This window comes from Hemicordylus capensis, chromosome 2 (genome assembly GCF_027244095.1).
Source record: "Hemicordylus capensis ecotype Gifberg chromosome 2, rHemCap1.1.pri, whole genome shotgun sequence".
Taxonomy (NCBI): Eukaryota; Metazoa; Chordata; class Lepidosauria; order Squamata; family Cordylidae; genus Hemicordylus; species Hemicordylus capensis.
Window position 1 is genome coordinate 159,395,041 of NC_069658.1, and position 24,203 is coordinate 159,419,243.

At 43.6% G+C, this 24,203-nt stretch overlaps 1 protein-coding gene across 6 annotated transcripts in view; it reads right to left on the minus strand.

Annotated features, from left to right (window-relative positions):
- ADGRL3 (adhesion G protein-coupled receptor L3) overlaps positions 1 to 24,203 on the minus strand; it is a 753,570-nt gene that overhangs the window by 142,330 nt on the left and 587,037 nt on the right. For all 6 annotated transcript variants that reach the window (XM_053298072.1, XM_053298069.1, XM_053298068.1 and 3 more), the window contains 3 exons: positions 8,816 to 8,999; positions 2,480 to 2,602; positions 692 to 900 (listed from right to left, as the gene is read on the minus strand). In XM_053298072.1, coding sequence (XP_053154047.1) covers positions 692 to 900; positions 2,480 to 2,602; positions 8,816 to 8,999 — 516 coding nt within the window. The remainder of the gene's footprint in view (positions 1 to 691; positions 901 to 2,479; positions 2,603 to 8,815; positions 9,000 to 24,203) is intronic.

Genomic DNA, 24,203 nt, shown 5'->3' on the forward strand with positions numbered 1-24,203 from the left:
ATCAGCAGAGGTTGATATGCTATAAATTCTACCTGAGAATGCCACAGAAAGTTTGGTACCTTTCTAACTTCAAGTAAAATCCTTTCTTAATTTTTAATTCCTTTTTAATTTCAGCCATGAACTTAATTGAACTCTTCAGAAGTAACCAGTTATATTTCCACTGCAGAACAAAGATCAATTATTCCATGACATAAATTACAACAGTGATGGTTCTTGGTAGACAATGGTCAGGTTCCTTTGTGTTGAGGATTGTTACCTAGCCTCAGCCTTTGGAGGGGCAAAAACCCAAAACAAAACAGTCTCATTTCAAATAAACAACCACACAATGATGATGAGCAATCATCAGCATGAGGCATTTTCCATTTTAAAAATGACCAGTCCAGGGGCGTAGCTAGAGGAGAGGGGGCCCGTGTTCACCCCTCTCTCGCGTGCGTGTGGCCATCCCAGAGTGAGGGAGATAATGAAGAAAATAGGAATTAGTGGAGCTGGGGGCCCGGATCCTTTGAATCCTTTTGCTCAATTATAGCTACAGCCCTGGACCAGTCGTAAAGGTATCTACAAGTACACATCAAAATTTTAATTAAATCGACAGTTCCTTGACTTTGAGAAATGATATATGTGAGCAATGCTTTCTGTCTGCTTTTAGCAAAAAGTCAGTGTTGGGTTATCCACAAGGCTAGTAGCTCCTTACCTTGATGTGCCTGACAGTGAACACAACAGGATCAGCCAGATAAACCTTATTGCTGAATTCTTTATTTATTGCTGCTGTGATAATGGGGGAGTTCACAATGACAGAGTGATTGGTAGACATGGCTTCCATCCCAAGCTTCATGCTGGCATTCTCCGTGGACAGGTAAGGGCCCAGGTTGCTGTATAGGACAAAAGCCACTCTGATTTCACCTGGAAAAATGTAATTAGAATTAATGTAATTAGAATTAATTTTAATAATTTGTTTTAATAATTGTTCTGTGCTGCTGTTTATATTGTTTTGTGTATTTTAATCTGTTCTGATTTTTAAATAGCATTTTAAATTTTGTACACCGCCTAGAGATGTACATATCAGGCAGTATAAAAATATAAATAAGTAAGTGAGTAAGTAAGGGTGATGGGGAGATTAAGCTAACTGTCCTCCCATCCACAATCTTTTGCTCAAAGTATATTCTCTCCAGGCTTCTACTAAGAATGTCTCGATCACTCCACAAGCAAATCTGCATTTCCATGGACACAACTACCGCTGTGAGTCTTTGGCATGATCACTCTCATGTCAAAGTTAGCAGGTACCCCTGCTAATTCAGCAGTACCCCTGCTAACTCAGCAAAGAGACACCTTTTAAAGTGGAGATTATATTAAGCAGGGGGAGAGCAACTGGCCCTATCCTATCCCAGCACAGCATTCCTCCAGTGGCTGTTGCTGGTGTCTGTCTTGTGTTTCTTTTTTATATGGTGAGCCCTTTGGGGACAGGGAGCCATCTTATTTATTTACTATTATTTTTTCTGTGTAAACCGCTTTGAGAACTTTGGTTGAAGAGCGGTATATAAATATTTGTCGTCGTCGTCATAGTCGCATGTTGCTTTTCTGCAGGCACAGAGAGCTAGGAGTCTGGAAGAGCTCCCTATCGAAGCAGTCAGCTTTATGGAGCTTCCAAGAGCATCGAGGAGCTCTCTTCTACAATTTTTCTCTTACATTAAGTACAAAGTGCTGCCTACAGTCACTTAATAACAAAGCTAGTCCTGCAAAAGAATGGTTGTGCCACAGCTACAACCCCCCCCCCCCAAAACCCAAACAAACTGAAACTTACTCTTCTCCAAATTTTGGACCCTTTCTTCAAATTCATTTCCTCTCTCAGCATCAGCTTGATTGGCAGCACTGCCTGAAGCAAGGCCCATGTGCTGCTGGCCATGCCCCCTGATGCTGACACTGTGCACTCATGATGCCAGGAGATTTCCTTGTGCCCTCGTTCTTCCCCTCCCCATCGCTGCGGGGCAGATGTTTAACTGCCGGTTTGGCAGTGAGGGAGGAAAAAGCTCCTTTCTCATTGCCCTTGCTGATGAACCTGCAGTTTAAAATTCATTCCCACCCACAGTGATGGAGAAGGGAGGAATGGGCATGCAAGGGAGGTGGCACTGTACCCCCCACCCCCAATGTGGGCAGGCTACACAGTACCAGTGTGGACATCAGGGACGGGGGCAGTGCTGCCTCCCTTGGATGCCCGCTCCTCCCCATCACCACAGGGATGGATTTTAAGCTGCAGATGGGCAACCAGGAAGGAAGGAAGAAGCTCCTTTCTTGCCACCCTCATGGCCCTCAACAGCCACAATTTCCCGGCATTTTGAAGACTGAGTGAACATGGAAAACCCTTAACACAGCATGTTAAACCCAAAGGTTTTTTGTTAATGGACTATGTTAATAAGCTACAGCAAAGATCATGTCAATCAAGCAAAGTGAATCCATGTAAAGAAGGGCAAAGTGGTGAACTTACCGTTTCGCCCATTTTGTTTCAATGTGTTTGCTGAGAGGTGAATGGCACTCCCATAGCCTGTGTTCTGTGGAAATTTCAGGTCTTCTAAGTTTCCGTCTGTGCTTAGTCTTGCAACTTCCAGCTCTGTTAGTATGAAAAAAAGGTTTTTTAAAAAAGGAATACATGTAAATCTCTGCTGTAAGTGGTAAGAAGCACAAAACCTTTCATATGAAATACAGTATTGTTCAACATTCCCAAAATGAAGACATAGAAAATGGGTTGAAATATAGGTCACTGTTTATTTAATTTATTTAAGGTATTTCTGTGACATTTTCCCATCATAAAATATATCCATAGCAGCTTTACAGGTTTAATTTATAGGTTTAATCTGAAATGTTCTTAGAGGAGAGGAGAGCTGGTCTTGTGGTAGCAAGCATGACTTGTCCCCTTAGCTAAGCAGGGTCCACCCTGGTTGCATGTGAATGGGAGACTAGAAGTGTGAGCGCTGTAAGATATTCTCCCTTAAGGGATAGAGGCGCTCTGGGAAGAGCAGAAGGTTCCAAGTTCCCTCCCTGGCAGAATCTCCAAGATAGGGCTGAGAGAGATTCCTGCCTTCAACCTTGGAGAAGCTGCTGCCTGTCTGTGTAGATAATACTGAACTAGATGGACCAATGGTCTGACTCAGTATATGGCAGCTTCCTATGTTCCTATGATCTTAACTGGTTGAAGCCAGCATTCCTTAACTCATGGTGTATATCAGTGATGTAAGAACCAGAAAATGGCATCTGCTGCCACCTTGTGTGCATGTCTCCACCCTAGCTACAAGTATCAGATCACTGATATGACAAGCCTTTTCTGTTTACCTGCCTTGACAGTTATGATCATTGAACCAAAATCAACAAGATGAAATTCAATGCCAGCGTGGTGTAGTGGCTAGAGTGCCGGACTAGGACTGGGGAGACCCGAGTTCAAATCCCCATTCAGCCATGAAACTAGCTGGGTGACTCTGGGCCAGTCACTTCTCTCTCAGCCTAACCTACTTCACAGGGTTGTTGTGAGGAGAAACCTAAGTATGTAGTGGGCTCTGGGCTCCTTGGAGGAAAAGCAGGATATAAAATGTATAAATAAATAAATAAAAGTAAATAAAGTAAATAAATGTAAAGTCCTGCACTGAGGTAAGAATATACAATTATATGATGGGAGGTTGGCAACAGTACATGTCAAAAAGATCTAGGAATCTTAATGGACCACAAGTTGACCATCAGCAGACAGTGTGATGAAGCTGTTTTAAAAATGAATGCAATCTGGGGCTACAATAACAGAGGCATTGTGAGCAGATCACGAGAAGTTATAGTTCCACTCTTCTGCATTCATCAGACTTCACTTGAAACTCTGTGCCCACTTCTGGGCACTGCATTTTAAGGAGATTGATAAATTGCAACAGGCTCAAAGAAGGGCAACAAAGATGATAGAAGGTCTAGAAACCAAGTCATGTGAAAAACAGTACAGGGAACTGCCTATGCTTAGCTAGAAGAAGAGGAAACTAAGGTGAGATATGATAGTTATCTTCAAATATCTGAAGAACTGTAACACAGAAGACGGAGCAGACTTGTTCTCTATTGTTCCTGGGGGCAGGACTAGAACCAATGGATTGAAATTACAAAGAAGCAGATTTTTGTGGTGGGTGGGAATCCAAACCCTGCCTTGTGAAAGGCGGGTTCTCCTTCCTCAGAGATTTTCAAATAGAGATTGGGTAGCCATCTGGAGAGCCCACAAGAGAGCTGGTCTTGTGGGAGAAAGCATGAATTGTCCCTTTTGTTAAGCAGGGATCACCTTGGCTTGCATCTGGATGGGAGATGATGGGGCCTTCCACCTGATTGCACGTATTGGCGGGGGATTCCTACCTTCCTCACAGATGATCCTGGACTGGTTCCAGCCGTGCCGCCACACAAATGACCATGGTGGCAGCAACCAGTGCACTGTTCCGGAGGTTGGGGGATTCCTCAGGGGGTTGGGTGCTCTTGGCGCCCACCTCTGTGTCAGTGTGGGTTGAAAGCAACCCACACAGACACACAATCCCAGAGCCTGGGTTAATGGAGCCCTTGCTCCACTAAACCCAGATAAAACCTGGGCTTGAAAGCCTGGTTTGGGGCTGCGGCAGAGCCTGGATCCACGTGGATCCCGGTGGTTCCCATGGGCAATCAAGCCCAGGCTTCTCTGCCTAGGCCTGGTCTTGGCTGCTCATGAGAGCAGGCTCTACAAGTGTGAGCTCTGTAAAATGTTCCCCTTAGGGGATGGGGCCATCGCTTGGTGGAAGAGCCTCTGCATGCAGGAGGTCCCAAGTTCGCTTCCCTGGCAGCTCTATTTCCAGAAAGGGCTGAGAGAGACTCCAAGCAGTCATTGTAGACAACCCCTGCTAACTAAGCAAAGAGGCATCTTTCAAAGTGGTCATTCTCTTTATATTTAGCAGAGGGAGAGCAACTGGCCCTATCCAACCCCAGCACAGCATCCCTCCAGTGGCTGTTGCTGGTATCTGCCTTATGTTTCTTTTTAGATTGTTAGCCCTTTGGGGAGAGGTGACCATGTTCTTGAAGTCCCCCCCCCCATGTAAACTACTTTGAGAACTTTGGTTGACAAGCGGTATATAAATATTGTAGTCGTAGTAGTCGTAGTTGTAGTCGATGACAATACTGAGCTAGATGGACCAGTGGTTTGACTTGGTACAAGGCAGCTTCCATGTCACTATTATTTATTTATTTACTACATTTTAATGCCGCCTTTCTGCCTTGACAAAGGCATCCAAAGTGGTTTACAACATTAAAAGAAGCAAATAACAGATGAATAAAATGTCGTCTCAGGCTGTTGGTCTTCTCAGGAGGTGAGGGTCCTGGGCTCTCACCGTCCTGGGCTCCTCTTTCCCTGCCTTCCTCTCAGGGCACACTGGTCTTTCCGTACTCCTGGGAAGGTGAGGTGGGAGGGGAGGCTGCCCCAGCAGTCCTCAAAGGCCAGAGCTGGTCTCCTTGGTTGCTGATGTTATGCTCTCCCCTGGCCTGGGCGCCTCCTTTCTTGCCTTCCTCTCAGGGCACTATCTGTCAGAGATGCTGTAGCAGTTTCTTGCATTGAGCAGGGGATTGGATTAGAAAATCCCAGTTATCCTTTACAACTTTTAAATTGTATGGTATGTATCCAAACTGAAGAACTCTGAATTTAAGATAACCCGCATTAAAAAACATTTTAAAAAATACAGGTACAAATTAAAGTTGTAAGGAAGAAGACTCTGAATTTAAGACAACCTCCCAATCTCTAGCTTTAATGAATTGGGGGGGGGGGGAACTAGTCTTGGGTTCAGATAAATAAAGTATAGTTCAAACCTCCAGCTATATTTTTTTGATGGGGGAAAAGGGATCTTGTTAAAATGGGTTGACTTTTGTTCCATCCTTGCCTAATATCCAGAATCTGGATGTGCTCATTTTCACAAGCAAGATCCTATAAATATGTATTCAAATACTAAGTCAGACTCAGGGGTCTTCAGTCTGGTATTAAAATGAGATGCTTTCCTGGAGTCCATGCTCATATCTTCTGCCAGGAGGGCAGACTCCTTGATTTGGAACTCAAATATAGTGGCTGGTACTTGGGATTTCTTTTGGTTCCATGTAAGCTGTGACCTACCTGCCATGAAATTTAGAACCAATTTTGACTACAATTCTATGTTCTGTGGCTGACACATTGTGCAGTGAGCTGCTTATCCAAGAGGGATGCCAGCCAAGGGCCCATCTATGCAGCTTCTGAACTGCTGTGCTGCTACTGTGATGATGCAGCCTTTTGGAGGGCACAGAGAACTTCCATCTTTGGAAGCGGCATGGATGGGCTCTTGGCTGGTTCAGAAGCAGAGTGTACAGGTGAAACTCGGAAAATTAGAATATCGTGCAAAAGTCCATTAATTTCAGTAATGCAAATTAAAAGGTGAAAGTGATATATGAGACAGACGCATTACATGCAAAGCGAGATAAGTCAAGTCTTAATTTGTTATAATTGTGATGATCATGGCGTACAGCTCATGAAAACCCCAAATCCACAATCTCAGAAAATTAGAATATTACATGGAACCAAGAAGACAAGGATTGAAGAATAGAACAATATCGGACCTCTGAAAAGTATAAGCATGCATATGTATTCAGTACTTGGTTTGGGCCCCTTTTGCAGCAATTACTGCCTCAATGTGGCGTGGCATGGATGCTATCAGCCTGTGGCACTGATGAGGTATTATGGAAGACCAGGATGCTTCATTAGCAGCCTTCAGCAATTCTGCATTGTTTGGTCTCATGTCTCTCATCCTTCTCTTGGCAATGCCCCATAGATTCTCTATGGGGTCAGGTCAGGTGAGTTTGCTGGCCAATCAAGCACAGTACACTGTATACTTTTCAGAGGTCCGATATTGTTCTATTCTTCAATCCTTGTCTTCTTGGTTCCATGTAATATTCTAATTTTCTGGGATTGTGGATTTGGGGTTTTCATGAGCTGTACGCCATGATCATCACAATTATAACAAATTAAGGCTTGACTTCTCTCACTTTGCATGTAATGCGTCTGTCTCATATATCAGTTTCACCTTTTAATTTGCATTACTGAAATTAATGGACTTTTGCACGATATTCTAATTTTCTGAGTTTAACCTTTACATCCCTCTTGGTCAGGCAGCTTGCTGCATAGTATGTCAGTCACATATAGTTAACCTTTTGTTTAATTAGAACTAGTGCCCTTCTGATCTGGGTGTATTCTGGCTAACCAGAATGCTTTTGTCCTTTAGCTAAGCAACTATTAATGTGTGTTAACCTTCCAGGGAAGCTGGATGAGCAGAGATTGGAAGCTGGCATAGTGATAATTGAGTTCTCCCCATAATATACAAATGTTATACTGCTCTGTTAATTCAGTAGGAAGTGACAACCAGTAGTTCTTTGGGTATTTTAGGGTAGATATAGTCCCAGTGGTAAACTGGGGCAACCACATGCCCATCTAATTTGGTTAACTCAGTGACCTGCAGGAATGTCAGGGTAAGAAGACAGTTAGGGCACCCCAATGTCTATCCTTGCCCTCCATCAGCAAGACCTAGAGAGGTACCCCTCAGCATCTCTTGTCATTAAACACAACAACAGACTCAAGGAAAGTATACAGAAATGTCTCTTTCTTCAAACGTTATGCTCCTCTCTTCCTCTTTCTTTTTCTCCTTGCTGCCCTTCCTTGCCCACGTAACTGGTCCCCCTACTTTTAGGTTTGCTATTGCATTTGAATTCTTTGCATTTTCCCCTGCCTGATAGGGGAGGTCTAGTTATGGTTGCCACCGGCTCGTTTGGTGGCAACTCGGGACCGGGCCTTCTCTGTTGCTGCTCCAGGGCTTTGGAATACGCTCCCTGTCAAAATAAGAGCATCTCCATCTCTGAATGCTTTTTAAAAGACCCTGAAGACACACCATTTTTTCAGGCTTTTAATTAAAATTAATTTTAAAAAGTAATAGTTTTTATCCTGTGAAATTGTTTTAATTGTTTTTACTCTGTTTTATATTTTTTTGTATTTTAAATTGTGTACACTGTCTAGAGATAAACATATCTTATATGTCTTATATCTTATTTATATAAATAAGATAAAGAAACAAACAAAATAATAGGTTAATTAAAACAAACAATAGGTTAATTAAAACAAACAAAATAATAGGTTTGTATGGCAAGAATTCAAACCTATTAGGCAGGCAAAAATGCAAATAACTCATATGCAATAGCAAATCCTATTTTCCATTGCACTTCTGTTATTTCAATAAACTTCATTTCTGTTTTCACAAGTCTAGTCTGTTGCTCTTCTAAAGTAAAGTTGTGCCATCAAGTCAGTGTCGACTCCTGGCAACCACAGAGTCCTGTGGTTTCCTTTGGTAGAATACAGGAGGGGTTTACCATTGCCCTCTCCTACGCAGTATGTGATAATGCCTTTCAGCATTTTCCTATATTGCTGCTGCCCTATATAGGTGTTTCACATAGTTTGGGAAACATACCAGCGGGGATTCGAACCAGCAACTGCTTGCTCCCCTAGGCAAGTTACTTCCCCGCTGCACCATTAGGTGGCTAGGGATACTCTAATGCTGATATTTTTCTGAGCCTAGACTGCGATCCTTTATTATTTGACACTTGCAGGTTATTTTCAGAGCTAATTCTCCCAACTCAAATAAAAACATGGTCATAGACCATGATAGCTGATTTGCATCTGAACAAGTGTGGTAGCATTACTTGATCTGAAGAAGCTCCACAGCAACACAACTGAGGCCATGCACAGATTCTCCCCCCACCCCCGGTCATTATTCCTGTTACTTACGAATGTTGTCAGTGCTTTCGCTCACAATATCAGTCTTGAGAAGGTTGTCAGCCAACACAAAGGCACTTTCTTCCACTGTGTCCAGTAACATGGTTGCTGCACGCAGCTGATCACTTGCAGGTAGGTCCTTCCATGCATTCAAAGCTTGTGGCTGCAGCAGGTTATTGACTGTTTCGACCATGGCCTGTGAAGAAGAAAAACAAGGACGACTTCTTGTGAGTGCCCTTCATCCACTCCATGGGGCACAGCAGCCTGCAGAAGTCCCATGTTCTCCAGTGTCCTCTGAGTATTATCTGCCGTACTCGGTCATCAGTGTATCTAGGCTAGATAGAGTATTTAACAGACACAGGGGCTGGCATCTTGATTCACAAAGCACTTGTGCTTCGATTGCTGTGGGGGCATAACAGGAGCCCTTGCACCACTCCCCCTGCTCCCCTGTGCAAGCACTTTCCCCATAGAGCTCCATGGGGAAAGTGCTTGCAAAGGGAGAGTGGCACGAGGGCTCCCATCATGTCCCTGCAGCCCTAAAAGGACCACTTCCCAGTGCTCCAATGAGCATCTTCCAAGATGGTCCTATGGCTCAAGATGGCTCAGTGCCCCTTAAAGGAACCTCACGAGTGCTGGGGGAAAGGAGAGGCGAGCTGGTCTTGTGGTAGCAAGCATGACTTGTCCCCTTAGCTAAGCAGGGTCTGCCCTGGTTGCATATGAATGGGGGACTAGAAGTGTGAGCACTGTCAGATATTCCCCTCAGGGGATGGAGCCACTCTGGGAAGAACATCAGAAGGTTTCAAGTTCTCTCCCTGGCATCTCCAAGATAGGGCTGAGAGAGATTCCTGCTTGCAACCTTGGAGAAGCTGCTGCCAGTCTGTGTAGACAATGCTGAGCTAGATGGACCAATGGTCTGGCTCAGTATATGGCAGCTTCCTATGTTTCTAAGTGCAGTACTGTGTGGTGGGTAAGCTCTCCCCTGCACAGTGCCAGGGGTGTTGTATGGAGAATTTGGCTTCAGCGGAAGTTTTGCACAAGCCTATTAAACAATGAGATAGTAAAAAAGAAGGAGCTGCAGTGCAGTATTATACATATCCTTCAAGAACATTGACTCCAACTCAGCAAAACTATGCCCAGATAGATGACCTGTTTGTCCCTCTGGCAGGGTATAAGACATTTCATCAGCATGGAAATTCCCCCAGAAAGGCTACAGCATCAACTCGGTCAGATGCTTCATAAGGTAGTACAGGACCAGGGCAATGTAGGGCATCTTTGCTGATGCCGGATATTCCACCTTCCCTGTCTTAATTTGGGCCTCAAATACCAAGGAAAACTGTGGGTGTATGAAGCACAAGTTGTAAGTGAGCACGATTTGTGACATTGTACAACATCATTACTGATCACGTGGCACATCTGTTAAGGCATCAGCCTTAGGTTCCTATTTCCTGGCTTTGTAGAGTTTGTGCCAAAATTAGATAGCCCTAACTTTAGCCTTGAACTGACAGGGTTTTTTTGACCATAAAATGTCCATGGTTTGTGAAAAGAAAATGTATCACTACAGTGTTGACAGTCCAATATGCTCCCGAATGTAACATATATTGTTGATTTTAGAGAGACAGTGAATTACATTTTATTTTATATATTTGTATTATATTCTATATTGTTATAGTATATTCTGCATTAAAGCAGAGTCTTATAATGATCACTGTGACATATACTACAGTATCTTAGTATACTACATCTTCATATACTTAGCATACTATACATTGTGATATACTATAGTATCTTAGTGTTCCCACAAGATGATACTGGGATTTAATGGACTCTGTTTCTCTTAAAGCTCCCCACTCCCACGCTGGGAAAGTACAGCATTGCATGGAGGTTAGCTTAGCACAGTGGGAAATGGTTCTCACACTTGAGATTTTTTGCCAAAGTACGCCTCACTTGAAAAACAGTGAACATCACTGGCCCATGAAGTTTCCCCATTGTTAAAACAAAGAGTCCCCCCCCCTACCCCGCAAAGGAGTTTAGAGAGAGAGAAGAGAGCAGGGAAGGGCTGAAAAGGGCTTGAAAAGGGTGTTGTGAATAAACAGTAAAGAGGCTAAACTTTGCTGAGATTACATAGAAAGCTATTCTGACAAGTCCTCCCAAGCTCACATTTCATTTTCCTGCTGCTCATTGATGTGCTTCCTGCCGACATAACAGATGAGATTTTTGATTGGCTGCAACATTTCTGTCATGGGTTCAACGTACACAGTAGATGTACTTCATCCCAATGAGGCAGAGGGGTGCCAAAGTGAGGCTCAGCTGCCTTTGGTTACTGGCAGCCTCTCTCTCCCAGACTGCTCCGCCTCACCGTCAACAAGAGCCGAGCTGCTGCCGGCTGGCCATTGGTCAGGTCAAACGGCACTGGCTGGTCAGTGATTAATCAGTTCATGCAGTTCTTCTTGGTGAATGGTCAACCTGTCTAAGGCAGCGTGGTGGCTCTTGTTAATGCTGGAACAGGGCAGGAGAGAAGCTGCTGGCAAACAGAGGAAGCTTAGCCTCTCTTGACCACCACCCACCCACCCCATTTCGTTAGGATTGGCCATTTCTGCTTGGATATATACAGTACTTATATAGCATATAACTATGGTCCAAATCAAGTGGACATATCAAAAGGAAGTGGTTTCATCCCCTGACTGCAGCTTTCACAGAACCCCAAAAGACACAGTTTGGCTGGTTTAGTTAGACATGAGAGGAGTGTGTGTGTGTGTGTGTGTGTGTGTGTGTGTGAGAGAGAGAGAGAGAGAGAGAGAGAGAGATATTATTTGGGCCCGGCAAAGTCTAAAACAAATTAGCTTTATTCCCCATAAGACTTTATGAGCGGCACTTCAGCACAAACTCCAAGGGCAGCATACAGTTAAAATCAATACGATATAAAAAACAGTAACAGCAGCATCACCATACAATGTTGATTGTTCAAACTGCTTCACATTGTTCTTGTGTAGTAATCCTTATACCAACCCTGGAAAGCGTGTCGATATTATTAGCCCCACATTGCAGATCAGGAGAGGGATGCTGAGACTGAGATTCTAGCTTGCCTAAGACCACTGATTGTTCACGGCAGAGGTGACGTTCTGATTCATAAGCCAGTCACTTATCCATGACGCTACATCAGCTTTTAACAGAGTCCACCTGTTCAATTTGTCGATTTCTTGGGGGAAGGAAAAACTGACATTTGGCACCTCTAGGGGTATCTGGGATGCAGTTCGTAACATTAGTGCTATGAAATCTGTGTATAGGCTCTATTAAGCAAACTACAACATTAACACACTAATATTTTCAGGCCCGTTGAAATAACGGGCGCTAGCACCTCCCCCCCCCGACTTGCCTCCACGTCTGGCCCAGCAAGCACCAACTGTCGCCGCCGACAGCCTCCATGCCGCAGCCAGTCTCCCCGGCCGGGCAAGGGCCCCAAATTCTCCCTCCCGCCCGGCTCCGGTGGCGCCGCCAGGCCTCGGCGGCGGCTCCACCACCACCTCGGCCGGCTTCCCCCGCCGCCTCTTCCCCCCGCCCGGCTTCGGCGGCGCGGCCAGGCCTCGGCCGCGCTGCGTCCTCTGGCCAAGGCGGCGGCATCGCTGCCGCCTTGGCCAGTTTCCCCCGCCGCCGCATACCCGGCTTTTTCGGGACGGCCACTTCTGGCCGCCCAAGATGGCCGCCGGGTGCTGGTGGTCGTGTCTCCCTTGCTCTGTTCTGGGCATGCGCTTCGCGCATGCCCAGAACAGCCCAGGGAGGCACGAACACACGCCTTGGTGTCCGTCCACGGATGGACACCAAGGCTTTTATTAGAGAAGATGGGTATAGAGGAGCCTTTTTAACACCTCAGCTCACCACTCTCGGGCTGGCCACTAGCACAGTGAACACTGGGTAGGTCATCCCTAGAGGTGCCCAGGGGCATAACTACAATCAGGCAAGGGGAGGCGGCTGCCTGGGGGCCCCCACGCCTCGAGGGCCCCCCCAGAGGCAAGTCACATGTGAAGTGAGTGTGTGTGTGTATCAGCGAGGGGCCCATTTTAAAATTTTGTCTCTGGGCCCACTCCAGCCTCGTTATGCCTCTGGAGGTGCCTGAATATATTAGATAAAATATATATTCTGGGGGTGCTGGAGGGGATTGGAGAAGTGAGACAGATCATGGTAGTTTTGTGGAACTTGTGTAAATGTTTCATGGTGGGGTGGTGGCTTACAAATCTGTCTTGCTTTTCAACAGAAAAAGCCATGTCTTTCCAGGTAACATCTTCTAAGAGACACCTTTTAAAGTGGCAATTCTCTCATATTTAAAATTTGTACACCGCCTAGAGATTTACATATCAGGCGGTATAAAAATATGGTAAATAAATAAATACTTAGCAGCGGAGAGCAACTGGCCTCAGCCCCAGCACTGCATCCCTCCAGTGGCTGTTGCTGGTATCGGCCTTATGTTATTATTATTTATTTTTCTATGTAAACCGCTCTGTGAACTTTGGTTGAGGAGCGGTATATAAATATCCATCGTAGTAGTAGTAGGTAACAGCAGTGACATCACCACCAACAAGTCCTGTTGCTCTTTCCAGTGTTTGGCTCCTGCTATTCAGACATTAGGCTCATTCATAGGACCACCAGCAGGATAGGAGAGGGGTGACTTCTCCTCCTACCTCAGTAAGATGCTAAAGATGGAATTGGGGTAGGGTGCGTTTCTCCTACCCAACTGCCACCGTACACACAGTTGTGATCCCTACCTCCTACCTTGATATTTACAAACACACCACAATGACAACAACAACTATTTATATACCACTTTTCGACAAAAGCTGGCAAAGCAGTTTACATAGAAAAATTTAAAAAATAAGATGATTCCCTGTCCCGAATGGCTCACAATCTAAAAAGAAACATAAGCTAGACACCAACAACAGCCACTGGAGGGATGCTGTGCTGGGGTTGGAGAGGACCGGTTGCTCTCACCCTGCTAAATATAAGAGCATGAGCACTTTGAAAGGTGTTCCTTTGCTCAGTTAGCAGGGCTTGGCTCAGTTAGCAGGGCTCCCGACGGCCGATCAGGAGCATGGCTGGCTCTCCTATTCAGGATGGGCATTTCTCCTACACCGCAGGCCATTGTGTGAATGAGCCAAACATGACATTCCTCAGAAAATTGGTGGCTGGTAGGAGTCAGCCACAGGAGGAGCAGCTGCCTGCAAAAATGCAGGTTTCCCCCCCAGCTGGAAAGCAAGAGAGATTGACAAGCTTCCCCCTCTGCTTGAAACATTAGAATGGGTTTTTGTCCACTGCTAACTGTGAAAGGGATGACAAAAATGGAAAGTGCTATTTGGACCAGCCCTTGTCATCCTGAAGTGACTGCTCCAGTACAGCAGGTCAGAAGAACTTCTGTACTGGAAAGCGTAAGACCCGGACCAGATATTAAGTGAAGAGTTTGAGGCAGCTGGGTACTGGGCCTGGGATTGGTTAGTGCAACCTTTGGTTCTGAAAAGAGGTGGCTATTACTGCATTTACATAATAAGCTACATTTACATAATTGGCATGGAGGGCAGGGGTTATTAAGTTTGCCTCTCAGGGATTTGAACTGGGAAACTAGTTATCTGATCCTGAAATGTACATTCCAGGTTCTGTGTTTCATTCTAGTTCTTGTTTTCCACTGTGTTCAATGCAGAGTTGCATTAACTTGAAAGCCTGCCTGCCCTAGTGCAGGTTGGGCTAAATAAAGGAGCACATGATTCTCTTTTCTTAAGGCGAGTAGCAAAAAAAGAGTCCCACCATCATAATCTGCAAACTTGTATTGCTTATAAAAATAACACTTATTGAGCTAATGACTTGAAACTTGGCACATTTGAGCTACTTAATGAGGTCTATGAATGTGCCTAATTTGAAAGTGCTGTGATAAAAACTGCCACAAGTACAGCAAGTTTAAAGGGACACACGGAATCCCTTTTGTCCTATTTTTAGACACATGTACCCTATATTTCTTTCAAATTTTTGTGAAAATGACTTATGTCGTCTGTTCAAGTTTGTCTAGGAAGGCAATCTTTTATTGCTATGAGGTGAAGTTGTGAGCAGCACTTTAAAAGTTCTTAAGGTTTTCCTAATGCATTAAAGTGTATGGCTGGCAAATTCAGGCAAAGTTATGTGGAGTGTGGCCTGCTGAAAATGAGACCCGAATCCTGACCTCTCTGTCAGTAGAGAGGCAGGGTGAGCCTGCTAATGGATTCTATTGCAAGTTCAATGTCTATTCCTTTAGTGATACATCTAGGCTCTTGGGGAAGGGGAGGTCAATAATGGACAGATGGAGGAAGCCTGGTGAGTAGTTATTTTATTTATTTGTTTTTGTTGTTTTTTTTACATTTTATATCCCGCTCTTCCTCCAAGAAGCCCAGAGCAGTGTACTACATACTTGAGTTTCTCCTCACAACAACCCTGTGAAGTAGGTTAGGCTGAGAGAGAAGTGACCAGAGTCACCCAGCTAGTTTCATGGCTGAATGGGGATTTGAACTCGGTCTCCCCAGTCCTAGTCTAGCACTCTAACCACTACACCACAAAAGTACTATGGGGAAGAAGCAATGGTGCTTTTGGGGGCTGCATGGAAAGATTTTGAAAATGCATATGAACAGAAACACTAACACAAAACATCCATACAGAAACACAAACATACATGCACAACACATGCACATGAACACATGCAGCACAAACACAAGAACATGCACATACAGAAACACATACACAATGCAAACACATACACAACACACAGATGCAACACAATCACAGCCACATGTGTATGCAACACATACAGAGAGAGAAATACACACATGTGCAACAATGCATACACACAACCACAAAAATGTACACATAACAGAAATACACACATACAAAGACATCACACTCACAAACACAGATATATGTGCTAAAACAGAAAGCACATACATCCACACAACACAAGCACATGCTCACAACACACGCATACACACACACACACAAACACAAACACTCAAATGAAACACAAGGACATGTGCATGCAACAAAACTGAATGCACATACACACAGAAACACAGATGCACTTACAGCATATGTGTGCACACACAAACAGCTACACCTCTCCAAGCAATACAAACATGCACAGAAACAAGAAGACATGCACGCAACACACACTTCTGTGCAACAAACATGACCACACAAACACAGAAACACAAAGACACACACACAAATGCACAAATGGACACAAACACAGAAACACAAGCACACAACACAAACACATATATTCATACACAGAAGCTCGCAAAAACACAAGTAAATCCAAAAACATAAGCAAATGCACAGGAAGTAGTTAACTATGTTGATGTGTGCAAATGAAAACATACACGATATATTGGCTTAAGTACCTCTGTGATCAGAAAGGTTTACTTCTAAGTAAACATGCACAAGATTGCAGCCTCCTCTTCCCTGTTTATCAATCGTCTGCCACCAGCCCCCAAAATTTCCTCACTCTTGTAGAAATTGACTCTGATAGGAGAACTGCCTCTGACTTATAAGAATCAAGACATATCATAAGCCTTGTCCTTCATGGCTTATTAAATCTAGTAGGGAGGAAATGTCTATCTGGGTCCAGCAGGCTCTAAATGTGTCATTGAGAAAGGGAGTTGTCCCTGCTCGGTTGAAGGAAGCTGTTATTTGACCACTCCTGAATAAACCTAGTCTGGACCTAGAATGTAAACAACTATAGGCCTGTGACCAATATTCCTTCCCTGGGCAAGGAGCTTGAGCATATAGTGGCTGACATTCCTCCAGACATTTTTGGAGGAAATGGATTATCTAGATTCATTTCAATCAGGGTTCAGGCCTGGCTTTGGGACAGAAACTGCTTTGGTTAACCTGTGTGGAGAGAGAGACGGGGTAATACAGTAAAGGTGAGCTGTGCCGTCAAGTCGGGGTCGACTCCTGGTGACCACAGAGCCCTGTGGTTGTCTTTGGTAGAATACATTTAAGAAGCAAGTTGTGGATTACCTAGTGTTACTGCACTTTCTATGATGGGTAAAAAAGATCATTAAAATTGACAGGTGGGTTGATTATCTCAAAATTCACCAAATATACCTGTGTATGTATGAACACAAAAGGTATGTACTATCATCATCATATGAATGTAAAGAACAATAACATGGAATGCAATAAAAAGCCAGCGTGGTATAGTGGTTAGAGTGCTGGACTAGGACTGGGGAGACCCGAGTTCAAATCCCCATTCAGCCATGAAACTAGCTGGGTGACTCTGGGCCAGTCACTCTCTCTCAGCCTAACCTACGTCACAGGGTTGTTGTGAAGAGAAACTCAAGTATGTAGTGCACTGCTCTGGGCTCCTTGGAGGAAGAGCGGGATATAAATGTAATAATAATAATAATAATAGTAATAATAAAGATATTCCTCTTTTTGATATGAAGGCAATAAGACATGGATTGTAACAAGGGACTCTTCCTTTTGATGTGAAGGCAAGGGGCAGTTTTGTTCAAACGAGGCTTGAATAATGGTCAGAGAAGGGACTTCCAGTCATCCACTTGTTGCAACTTTTTGCCATGAAACAAGCAGATTATAGCACTTTCAAAAGGTTTACCCCCGTTCCCATAATAAAAAAATCAATGGGTGGACCAATCTACTTCTACCACTGTGTATTATTTACATTTTATTATTATTATTTATTTTATTATTATAATATATATTTTATTATTATTAAATTATTTTACATTTTATATCCCGCTTTTCCTCCAAGAAGCCCAGAGCGGCGTACTACAGACTTGAGTTTCTCCTCACAACAATCCTGTGAAGTAGGTTAGGCTGAGAGAGAAGTGACTGGCCCAGAGTCACCCAGCAAGTCTCATGGCTGAATGGGGATTTGAACTCTGGTCTCCCTGGTCCTAGTCCAGCACTCTATCCACTACACCACACTAGCTTTTAAAGCTTTCTGCCCAGCCACTCTGAAATTATAAAATGGGGATTGGGAAAAGGGTGAGAATCTCCTTTTATATGAAGGCAAGGGGCAGATTCCTCCAAATGAGGCTTGAATAATGGTCAGAGTGGGGTTTCAATTCAACTTCTGTCATGAGGCTACTAGTTGCTAATACTTTTAAAGTGTCCTTCCCCCTAATTTTTTTTAAATTAAAAATCAGTGGGTGGGCTGATATTTACTTCCAGTTGAACACACAGATTACTGTCATTATGCACTACCACTGTGTGAAGTTTCAGCATTTTCAGTCATTCCCAAGTAATTAATTTTTTTTAAGTCTCCCATTGATCTCTATGTAGCAATTTCTGTTTTAAGTTAATCTTTTTGACTGGAAATCCCACGCAACCCAACTATAAGACACCATCAAAGGGTCAAATGTCTGATTCTAACAATGTAAATGTCAGATCAGATTGTGTTGGATCTGACGTGATTTGTGGGGGTGGGGGGTGGGGGTGGGGGTAGAAAGGCCTAACATTCTTTGATATGTTACTATATAGGAAAGTATATATTGTGTACTCTTATACTACACACTACAGTATGTATGCATACTTTTATATGATGCACTTATATGCCACAGTATTGTAGAGATGGATCAGGCAGAAATTCATCAGCAGAATCTCTAAGTGGTGCTTGGAGGAGCTGCTCTTTTGAATTCCTGCTGGGACACATCCTTCTCCAGCCCAATGTCCAGCTGAAAGAGCAAGGCTCTTGGGTTCATGGAGCCTCATTTGTAAAGCCTCCATACATAGCACCAAAGTTAAGGTGATCACCTTAACTTGCAATTTCCACTCTGAGCACCAATGAAAATTTTTAACTTTCTTAAACAGAAGGATTTTTAATGTTTAAATTTCATGGGGTTTTTTGCTATTGTTTTTGCAGAGGCATTACATTGTGTCAGCAGCACTCAGTGTATGTGGATTAAAAATTTACCTGTGTAATTTTAAAGAACATTAAGGTTAGGGTTGAAGCTACTTCACCCATATTACTTGCTTGCAGTGGATTATGCTCTGCAGCTTAACACAAGTTCAGCAGGATGACGTTTATCAGAAATAAGCAATAACTAAAAGAAGTGGGCCAGTTCTATTCATGTATTAGACTAATCTTTAAGTGAAATTCATGGAACATAAAGAGCAGTTAGCTGGGTCATTTAAGGTTTTAGAAATTTCAGACCTAATGTACACTCCAGCTCCCTATATAGCCACTGTAGAAGCTTAACCATCTTTAATCTATATCTATATATATAATTCTCCTGGGTGTGCCTTGGAATGTGTGTCCCGGCAGCCCAGCTGATTGGCTGGGCTGCAGAGGTGCCTGATTGGCTGAGGCGCACCCAGGAGAATTGGTTGCCACGGCAGCGGCGGGCCTGGCTGCAGAGGCCAGAGGTGGTGGCGGGCCCAGCCCGGACACGGAAGCAAGGCCCAGGAGTGGGGAAAGAAAGTGTGTTGCGGGGGGGGAGAAGTGGCAGTGGGGAGGAGAGGTGGCTGGACCTGGAACCGGAGACTGGGGCAGAAGGTGGGGGGAAGAGGTAACTGCCAGCCCCAAAGAGCGCACAGATGCTCTGTGTGGGGTCGGCTAGTTATACTTAAATCAAGGGCCATTGTTTTCAATAGCAGGTCAGGCCTCTGGAAAGGCAAGCGGACAGCAATAGCTCTACTTCTGTGTATTTCACATTGCTGCCTACTTTCCTTTTCACAATGCTCATGTCAGCTAGCGACATCTACTGGCCTTCTAAGAAAGTGCCCTGTCCTGATTGTCCATGAGGCTGGGGCTGCAGGATCCTGGAGCAGTCCCAGGAAACAAGTTGACTTCCCACTGTCTGAAGGCAAACACTCTGGAGCCCAGATAAGTATTCATGGGCTCTGCTTCTCTGCTTGGAGTGTGTGGGCTTTAAAGGAGCCAGTGTTCAGAGTCTGGTGCTTCTTCTCATACAATGTTAGAGTTGAAAGGGACCTTGGAGGTCTTCTAGTATCTAGTCGAACTCCCTGCTCCATGCAGGAAACTGCTATAGCAACCCCTGACAGATGGCTGTCCAACCTCTGTTTGAAAACCTCTAGTGAGTGAAAGAAAGCCTACCACTGCACAAAGTAAACGACTCCACTGTTGAACAGTTCTTACAGTTAGGAACTTCTTTCTCTTGTCTAGCCTAAATCTGATTCCTTTTAATTTCAACTCACCGGTTCCAGTTCTGCCCTCTTTTCTAGGAGATGGACCTCCAGATATTTCTAGATTGCTATCATACCTCCCCTTAGTCTGCTCTTCTCCAGGCTAAACATACACAGCTCCTTCAACTATTCTTCATAGGCATTGGTTTCCAGATCCTGCACCATTGTGGCTGCCCTCCTCTGAACCCATTCCAGATTATCAATGTCTCTCTTAAAATTACAATAAGGATGATTTCATAAAGGGATGGTGAGGTCCATCTCCAGTTGCCGCCAGCTTGGCCTGAGATTGTGGAATGCGCTCCCTACTGAAATACGATCCTCCCCATCTCTGACAATTTTTAAAAAGCATTTGAAAACCCACCTCTTCACCCAAGCTTTTTCAGCTTTTTAGATTTTTAGGTTTTAATCTGTTTTTGACTTCTAAATTGTTTAAGTGGAAACCAGCGTGGTGTAGTGGTTAGAGTGCCGGACTAGGACCGGGGAGACCCAAGTTCAAATCCCCATTCAGCCATGATACTAGCTGGGTGACTCTGGGCCAGTCACTTCTCTCTCAGCCTAACCTACTTCACAGGGTTGTTGTGAGGAGAAACCTAAGTATCTGGGCTCCTTGGAGGAAGAGCAGGATACCAAATGTAAATAAAATAAAATAATAACAACAACAATAACAACAACATTGAGAATAAAATTCAGCCATCCTAGGTCCTTGGGAAGGACTTGATGTTTGGATAAAATAAACCAGTCAATAACACCTGGCTGACTGTGTAAACAAGAAATAATAAATTGTCTTAAGTTTTGTGTATGTTTTTAACTTGTTCTATGTTATTATTAATCACCCAGAGATGAAAGTTTGGGGCGGTGAACAAATCTGATAGATAGGTAGGTAGGTAGGTAGGTAGAGTACTCCTTTTCAGTAACTCCTGTGTAAGTACTATTGAGTAACTTGGTCTGTAAGTCATACATTTTGGCTAGCTTTGTCAATTCCGCCTGTTTGGGACAATGCATGAAATGGATCCAGCAGTTAGCATTTCTGGACCTTTTGACTGGAACCATCAGATGAATTCCAACCATGGATGTAGCAAGGTTCAAGTGGACTTTGGGGCAAAAAGTGAAGATGGATCCCCCCCCTTGACACCCAGCCAGTGGGCTCGCCTCCCTTAGGGACATATCCCCCCCCCCCCATGTTCAGTTGCAGCTATGCCCCTGATCCCAATCAAGCTTGGTCCCCTTATTCAGAAGCTTGGTGATCCCCTCAGGAGGAGTCCTTTACCAATGGAAATGTTGTGAGGGCTATTAATGTAACCATAACTTGACTGAAGTGCTCTCATTTAAGGATTTCAAAGATAAATTATCTTCCCAGTCCCTAATAAGTGCATGAAAAGTAAATATTATAGCACAAACATTTACTGAAGGCTGTGGCTGCTTTTTTAAAAGCTACACCACAGAGCTTTATTGCTCCAGCTGTGTAGATTCCTTTTGGCTCTATATGGTTTAGACAATAAGTCTTGCATTTTAATTAAGTCGGATAGTAGCCTGAATCTCTGATACCAACATATTAAAAATCCTCAGTGGTAGTTTGTATTGACTGACTTTTTCCACTCGCCTCTGTAGGCAAGGGGGACCTTGCTAGCAACAGAATAGTGCACATATTCTTATTTAATGTCCATATGAAAATGAGATTTGCCAATGAAAAATCATTGTGTGTTTGTTTGGATGACTGCAGGGCCTAAACTGACCTCTTTCATTTTGACACAAATCAAGAACAGATTTTCTTGCTGTGAAATATATTAAGCTCACAGAGCTTTAATGATGGGCCATCAAACCACACAAATCTTGCTGTGCATCAAACTCGTTTGAGATATTCTTTTAATTATAATAGGCAAAAGTTTGGGATCCTTTGCTCTTTAGGCACAAATATTGGACTTGCTAAATAACCTCCCTGTTGCTATATTTAATATGCTTCACTGTGTACTCTCTGTTAGCCAATTTATTCCAACAAGTATACTCAACCTGATATGTTATATAAAATAGATACTTACAGAACAGTAAGTTAAGCACATACAAAAACTAAGATACACTACAAAGCTCTTTCCTGTAGAGCCAATTAAGTGATGAAAGAGAGTAGTGGTTTAAATTTTTGTCATCGTTCTGGATGTACCCAAGGGATCATTAAACGTTTAGGGAACTGAGGGGGTGACAAACTGCCTCTTTTGAGTAATCAGTTCTCACACAAAATAAGTATTGTGTATTCTTGTGACAACCCTTTAACATGACAGTGCTTCAAGTCTATGCCCCAACGAACGATGCAGAAGAAGAGGAAGTCGATGAGTTTTATGCTCAAGTTCAGTCTGAAATGCAAGCAAGATGTGATGCTGGTGATTGGAGACTGGAATGCCAAAGTTGGAAAAGGTAAGGAGGAAAACACAGTTGGCCTATATGGCCTAGGAAACAGAAATGAAGCAGGAGGACGACTTCTTAGTTTCTGCCAAGCCAATGATCTCTTCATTGCTAACACATTCTTCAAACAACCAAAGTGGCACCTATACACATGGATATCACCAGATGGAGCACACAAAAATCAAATTGATTACATTATTGGTGCAAGGAGGTGGAAGAGCTTAGTTCTAACAGCAAAGACGTGGCTGGGGGCCGACTGTGGAACAGATCACGAACTGCTCATGTGCAAGTTCCAAGTCAAGCTAAAGAGGAAAAACAAAGCTATCCAGCTTCCACGGTATGATCTTGAGAATGTATCCACCATTTTCAAGGAGAACACCAGGAACCGCTTTGAAGTTCTGAACCTCATTGATAGGGAAACAGAAGAACTGTGGAATGAAATCAAAGAAGTTGTTAACGACAAATGTGAAAAGAGACTGCCAAAGACCAAGAAACAGAAGAAAGCAAAATGCATGTCAGAACAGACGGTGGAAATTGCCAAGAAGAAGAGAGAAGCCAAAGTCAAGAAAGATAAAGACCTTAGGAAGGAACTTAGTAGGGAATTTCAGAAAGCTGTTAGAAGAGACAAGGAACAGTACTACAATGATATCTGTAAAGACCTTGAGGATGGAAATAGACACGGAAAAACAAGACAAGTTTTCCAAAAGATCTCTGAACACAGAGAGAGGTTCCAATTAACCTCGAATTGGTATGTTAAGGGATGCCAAAGGACAGAAAGTAAATGATTCAGAGAAGATCAGATGGAGATGGAAGGAGTATACTGACAATCTGTACAGCAGGGATGTCAACATCCAAGATACTCTAGAAGATATTCCCTACTTGCAGGAACCTCTAGTACAGGAAGATGAAGTTAGATCAGCACTCCAGTCATTACCAAGTTGGAAGGCTACAGGAATAGCTACAGAAATAAGGCAGGCAACAGAAGAAGAATCAGTCAAGGCGCTAAGCAAACTATGCTAGCAAATTTGGAGAACGACACAGTGGCCAACAGATTGGAAGAGGTCAGTCTACATACCCATACCAAAGAAAGGAGACTTAACAGATTGCGCAAACCATCTCACAATATCCTTAATTTCACAAGCTAGCCAAATAATGCTCAGGATCATCCAGTGCAGATTAGAGCCCTATGTGGAAAGGGAAATGCCAGATGTTCAAGCTGGTTTCAGAAAAGGCCTAGGGACAAGAGATAGATATCATTGCTGATGCACGCTGGATAATTGAGAAAGCCAAAGAATACCAGAAAGAAGTCAATATGTGCTTTATTGACTACAGAAAAGCCTTTGATTGTGTCAACCAAGTCAAGTTGTGGAATATCCTTAGGAAAATGGGCATCCCGGAACATCTCATTGTTCTCATGAGAAACTTCTACCCAAGGCAGGAAGCCATAGTCCAGATAGAACATGGTGAAACAGACTGGTTCCAGATGGGCAAAAGAGTAAGACAAGGCTGTATATTTTCTCCTTCTTTATTCAATTTTTATGCTGAACATATGCTGAGAGAAGCTGGCTTGGAAGAAGATGAGAGTGGTTTTAAAGCTGGAGGATGAAACATCAATAACCTGTGCTATGCTGATGACACCACTCTGATAGCTGAGGATGCGGATGATCAGCAAGCTCTAGTAGTGAAAAAATGGGACTACAACTAAATGTAAAGAAGACTAAACTAAAGACAATGGGTACAGCAACCAGCCTCAGAATTGACAATGAAGTGGTGGATAGCTTCTGCCTTTTAGGATCAACCATCAACATTAAAGGATCCAGCAGTCGAGAAA